Source organism: Arachis duranensis, chromosome 6 (genome assembly GCF_000817695.3).
Source record: "Arachis duranensis cultivar V14167 chromosome 6, aradu.V14167.gnm2.J7QH, whole genome shotgun sequence".
Lineage (NCBI taxonomy): Eukaryota > Viridiplantae > Streptophyta > Magnoliopsida > Fabales > Fabaceae > Arachis > Arachis duranensis.
Window position 1 is genome coordinate 102,709 of NC_029777.3, and position 6,723 is coordinate 109,431.

The 6,723-nt window shown below is 35.6% G+C and overlaps 1 protein-coding gene across 1 annotated transcript; it reads left to right on the forward strand.

Moving 5' to 3' along the window:
* Window positions 1–2,297: 2,297 nt before the first annotated feature.
* Window positions 2,298–5,349, forward strand: LOC107491677 (uncharacterized). Its single transcript, XM_016112564.3, has 2 exons — window positions 2,298–3,180; window positions 4,922–5,349. The coding sequence occupies exons 1-2, from the start codon at window positions 2,513–2,515 to the stop codon at window positions 4,926–4,928; spliced, it is 675 nt and encodes a 224-aa protein (XP_015968050.1). The 5' UTR covers window positions 2,298–2,512; the 3' UTR covers window positions 4,929–5,349.
* Window positions 5,350–6,723: the final 1,374 nt, after the last annotated feature.

Below are 6,723 nucleotides of genomic sequence, written 5' to 3' on the forward strand. Positions count from 1 at the left end.
TGATGTAAATAGGGGCATTAACCCCTCCAAGTAGTTATTTTTCTTTTCTTGGGCTTAGGCCCCGTTGGTTTACCAAAAAAAAAACTATGATCAGCAACCGACTAACTATGATAAGTCTATCTGCATCAACCTGTGCTTGCAGGCTTTTAGGTTCACAGGTTCCTATGTAGCACAGAAGAATAAAGCCATGTGTCATTGCATAGAAGAGACACCTCAGAATTCATATATATGAATGTTCCTCCAATTCATACCAGAGATTTTTTCTTTTTTCATATCCTGGGATATATCTGTTTTTAGTGCACCAAATTTATTTCCTGAAAAAAATTATTCGGACTTTAATTTTTAGAATATAATTTTTTTTCTGGAGTTTACGGCAAGTTTGTCGCACCTCTAGCTAATCTTATTATTTTTATAAAGTTTGTCGTATCTCCGACGAATTTCACCTCAAATTCACCCAACTATAAAACGCAAAGGGGAGACCATTTCATTTTTCACTTTTACAACTCACTTTCACTTTCACTTTCACTTTCACTTTCACTCTCACTCTCATTTTCACTTTCATTCTCTTCATTCTCATCTTCTATTCTCTTGTGAAGTATATTTCTTTGGACATTGTTAAAGTTTTTTATCTCCTCGGTTTGTTAGTTTCAGGCAATTATGTTCTTCTATTTTTTCTTTTCTGTTTGATTTACTTTTGTCTATTATGTTAATACAATATGTTTCTTTAGTTAGTTAGATTAAGTTATTAATTAAATATTAATTAGTTTGATAATTAGATGATATATTTAGTTTAGTTTACATGACCATGTGTGATTTTAGTTTAGAATATGTGAAATAATCATGTGATTATGAATGAATAAATGTTGGTTAAGAAAAAAAAATCTTTTTGATTATTGTTTCGTTTGAACTAATTATAATTAATTTTGGTAATTCTATTCTTCTGTTTTTCTTTTTATTTTATTATTGGCAAATGTGGTTGGTAATAATTTAGTTAATTTTAAATTAAGTTATTTTATTTAGATTACTGTTTAAGTCCAATAGATTATATTATTTAGACTTAGTTTGAATATGTCTAATAAAAATTTAATTAATTTAAAATTATTTTATTGTAATTTATGCTATTAGAATGAAATTTCATGGAGCAAGACTTGTTAAAGTATGGAGATATCCTTATAAGCTGAATCAGATTGACAACATAGCACGCAAACTCCTCCGAGTAGTACACTTTATAGCTCATATTTTTTATATGTTTGAAATTTGAATTTGTGTAACTCTTTTTTTTATTGATTTATTTTGTTTGGCAAGCGTTTTTGATCTTGCGTACTAGAAAAAATTTATTGGAACGTCTGCATGAGCAGATTAGGTCAAACATTGTCCTTCTAATATTTCTTCTAACGGTTCCACTTAAAGAAAAATCATCAACAGTATCTACAGATGATCCTCATCTCCCAAATTCGACAAGAAAAATAAATAATTCAAACAGATGAATATTTGTCCAACAGTTGTGCCACACCTTAAAAGACATATGTCTTTGTTATCACATAACTGATACCTAATTTAAAAAACATAAAATATTCTCAAAACCTAAACTCTAATAAAAATAATACAAAAATAACCATCACAACTATAATTTATGATATACTTTTTGTAAAACAAAGAGTTATCTATTTCGGATAGATATTTGTAGTAAATTTTTTTCACTCTCTTCGTGTGTTGTTGGCCAATGAAATACAATATTAAATTCTTTAACGCTATTAGACTGTTGACTTCAGGTGTCATGTATGTAATTACTGGTTGAGTAAACCTAAATATGATAGAACTATCTTTATCATATACTATTTCATTATCATAATGAATAGATAGTAATGAAATTCTAAACATTATATAAAATAAATTAAAAGATTGATATCAAAGAGAAGAAATAGCTACTAATATTGAGTTTTGTTTTTACTATGTCTAAATATTTATGGAGGAATCTGCTCAAAATTCACTAGGAATATGACAAATTTCATATAAAATTTGAAATTCATTGAAAATACAGTAATTTCTATAAAAATAATGAAGTTCGCCAGAACTACGACGGACTCGACATAAACTCAAAAAAATATATTCTAATAATCAAAATCTAAATAATTTTTTTGTGAAAATAATTTTTTTTATTTTATATTAGAAGAAATCCCCAAATATTATCTTTTTCGCTTGGTCCAAGTAGTAACCAGAGTTGCTCAAAGGATAGGCGAGCCCAAAAACAAATTCCGATAGCTACACTCCACATTGACTCACTCACTCACACGCAACGCAACCAATAACCAATCAAAATGCAAAAAATATCTGGCGGTGGTTCGTGGGACTGTGAGGGCCGAAAGGCGCACGCATACAATACAAACCGATAAACTCGTAAACCCTTCTCCCGTTCCGTTTCTTTTCTCCCTCAGGTCAATCTCACACTTCAAAAATAAAACCCTTCTTCTACCCTCCCTTTATTTTTCGCTGAGAACTCTCATCAAACACCATGAGCTCCTTCAACAACAGCAACAACCCCAACTTGGACAACCTCCTCCTCCAAACTCTCATGGACAGGCTCCACCTCCGCGCCCCAGTCAACAACCCCTTAATCTCTCAGTCCCTCGAGGACTTCCTCTTCGACGACGACGATGACGACGAAGAAGAAAACGAAAACGATATCTTCGGCCGCCAAAACGACGACGCAAGGTCTCAGCTCGCGAAAGAGGAGTCCAAGCTCGAGAGGGAGATCATCAAGGTCATCCTCAGCGGCACCACCGATTCCCTTAAGCCGAATTCGGGCCAGGCGGTTACGGTTCGCGACCACCACATCTGCGTCGGATTTCATGAAGAGAAGGGATCCGATTATAGGGTTTGGGAGTGGCACGGTCACATTATGATGTTTGATGAGGAGCATGGGTACTCGCCAGAGTACATCTACGGTAACTACTTCGAGAGGTTGGTTCCCAGAACCAATCGTCCTGGTGGTGCTGGTGTTGTTGCGCCGGTGAAGGAGGGGGATGAGGAGGAGGAGGAGGAGGAGAAGGAGGAGAAGGAGGAGGAGAAATCCGGGAATTTAGGGCTCAGGGAATTGATTGATTCTAATGATTCAAATGATTCCAAGGATTCAAGTGGCAGTCGCATTCTTCATCGGAACATCAACGCTGGGTCTCCAAGGTTTCCTTTCAATAGAGTTTCTCTCTCTTATTAGTTACATTTTTTCCCTAGTTTTATATAAACTATTCTTTAATTGATTGATATTTGTGAACTGTGATCAATATTGTTGCTGCTGAATGTGCTTGTGTAGTTAGACCGATTCTTTTATTTTATTTTTTTCCCTAGAATAGTTTTGAGGAAATGATCTTCATATGTTGATGAAGAGATATAAGACACTGTCTTATAGGCATAGTTACATGAATTGACCAATTACCAGATTGCATTCCATCATGTAACTATGCTATAGGGCTAGTATCTAATTTGCTTTTTAGAATTGAAAATTGTTTTATTCTGGTCCTGGACTCTGTGTGCAGATCGTTTAGACCATGTTACAGAACGTATCCTTATGACCTTATGTTATGCCGAGTCACTTATAACTTATTTTGAAGAGAAGCCTGTCTGTCATCTGATTTGCTTGCAAGATAGCTAATTAAGTAGTTCTCAAGAAGGCATCACGAAGTAGAGATTGCAGGAATGGGTGGGATACATGGCGAGTTCCATAGGCCGTAGCAAGGGTCTTCTTGAAAAAGAAGGATGTCATAACCATTGTCCATATTTATAGTAGATAGAGTCTCAATTTGGATTGTAGTGCTGATTGAGGTTTTCTCTGACTTGATTATGCACATTGCAAACGTTGATCTTTAGGTTCTGTCTGCTATATGAAAATATTGTTCATAAATGCAGGAGATGGTATTGCAAATAGTTGCAAGTACAGTTTTTGACTTAGGCTTCTCTTGTCACCAAAATATGGTCTTGATCCTCCTCCTTCGGCTTTCATTGTGTCATTCCCATAATTTTCAAATTCATGTGATTAATAAGTCAGTTGTTGATTAGAGTGTCTAACTGTCTCTGACTTTGCATTCAAACTTGTCGACACATCCCCCTTTTATGTTGTCTATGTCTGGCTGATTTGCTTTCATTTGAAGATTTGGAAGTAACAGAGATGTTCTCATTTGTAACCAACTTGCTGTGGCCTTATTATAGATTTGCTGTGAACTTAGTGCTACTCTAATGTGACCAATGTTCTGAATTTACCCATGCCTACAGCCTGTCATAGTTTCCTTTCCTTTCATTTTATTTTTAGGTTCTATTGTCTTCTGGCTTTTCCTTTTACTCAAAAATGAATATTTAATGCATCAAATGTTGAATTCAAATGAACTAAAAAAAATATTGGAATATTCCATTTTCTGCATTATTTTAATTTCTTGTTGTTGTCTTTGAATATTATATCTCTTTGGAATTCTAAGATCAGTGGTAGTGTCAAAATTTAGGCCTAAGGAATCACTAATCATTACTTACCCGAAGTTAAGGACTTAAGGTACTTTAATTAGATTCACATGCATATCAAGAGGTTTGAGTGTCAGTTCTTTCAGTTATGTTTGTCCCAGCATTAATTAAGAAACAGGTAACTATATTATTTTCAGTATTTGTGGACTGTAGTGATAACCTGTTTCGCTCAATTCCACGTTGGAGTAGCCTTTTCACACTCTTCCATATGATGATGTCCATGTATGTGGAGTGTCCTCAACTTGTGCTAAATTTTCCCATTTTTTATGTCCACTACTTTTTTTTAGTTCTCTGGTGGCAGCTAGAGTTTTTCTATTGTCTTCTTTGTGGTAAGTGAAGTTTTGCTACTGATTTGAACATTGTATGTGGTTCATATGCTTGACTGCTCTCATGTTCACCTATGCTGAAATTTCAGGTACTAGATATGGATTTGTTCTTTCAACAACAGTTCAAGTTCAATGTATTGCAAGCAAACACCAGCACCAGAATCAATATTCCCTTTGTTCAAATATTGATTTCCTGTTTTACACAGCACACGTCTCAGAATTAAGCCTGCGTCTGGGTGTCTCTTTGAGCTTCAAATTATTACTGGAATTTATTGGAAGTGAAGGATGTGAGACGTAGTATTTTACGATATACTATTATCTTTGCTCAGCTAATTAATTTTAGCAATTTTTGTCAACTTCCATATGTTCATTAAAGCTAAGCTGTTTTCACGGTAGATTCCTGGATGGTTGTTTCTTCGCATTCAGATTTTGGGACAGTGAGTTTTAAATGCAGAAATGTTTGAAAATAAAATATACCAAATGCGTTGTTTGTGATACAAGCATTATATTCAAGCAACATGCTATGCTTCCAGTTATATTTCCTTGAACATGTTCACAGGGCCTTATGTATTGATTTTTTTTTTTGGGGTCGTGGTATTTATTTTAGGAAAAAAACTCTGAACGGCCTGACAATTATCTCGAAAGACAATGAGATTCTTAACAAAAAAAAAACCCAATCCGGTCCCTAAGCTATATTTTTATGGGACTAATTAGCCCCTGTACCAAAAACAATCAATGTTGTTTTTTTTTTGCACAAGGCTAATCAGTCCAAAAAAAAAGATCAATGGCTGAGTTGGGTATTTTTTTTTTGGACCTCGTAGTCCTTTCGAGGTAATTGTTATGATGGGGGTATTCACTCTTGATTTTAACCTATGGAGTGACACATCGCCACTTTGTTGAGTACACAATATTTTGTTAAGTCATCGTATTCACGGGTCAAATATATTTTGGATATAATAATCATTTGATACTCATCCAATACACCTGTCATTTGTATTCAATTGTTTTTAATTACCAGACAAGATATCTGAACCCAAAACCAAAACCAAGTATGCTTCTCTATGATTGGCTAACACCCTTGTGGCCAGTAAAAAATCGGCTGAACCCTTCCCCTTCTCCACTAAGCATTAGACCTTTAGACCAGACGTGTATTATCAAAGGTGTTAATTATAACATCTCTTTCTTGTAATACGTTTCACGCCTTTTGAGTGATCGCATATCTTTTCTTCAACGTTGGCTGCCATGAGAGGTGGCTTTGTGAGGGGCGGAGCGGCCAGCCACATGGACCCAGGAAGGAAAGACGAATGGTGGAAGGGGCACCCAAATAGCAAAAAAGTCAGAAAGTCTTCTGGAGAATAGAAATTTACAAGAGAGGAAGCTCTAGTCCCAAGGATGGAGGAATGGATGGAAGAAGGTGAAACTGCACATGAAAATACTACGGAAGTAGTTATCGAAAAGGCCAATAGAAGTAGAAGAGCACCCGAAACAGGGAGGACCCTCAAGGAATGGTTGTTTGCCCAAGCAGTAAAGGCAGGAAAATCTAAGGAGAATGTAAATCGACCTGTGAAGATCACTATGGAAAAGGAAAAGAGGAGCGACAAGGACCAGGAAGAAGAGGTGCAGGAAGTCTTCGTGGAGAAAACTGCTGAAGGGCTTTTCAACAAATGAGGTCAAAGCCGAGCTAAGGAAAGACTGATGGAACTCTTTGATAGTCAAGTTGTTAGGCAAGAAGATCTCTCTGCTTGCGCTAAAAAGGAGATTGGAGGTGATGTGGGCTAAAGTGGGAAGCATTGATGTGATAGATATAGGTAATGATTTCTTCTTGGTTCGTTTTTAAAATTCTAAGGATCTTGATTTTGCATTAATGGAAGGACCCTGGAAGGTGTTGGAC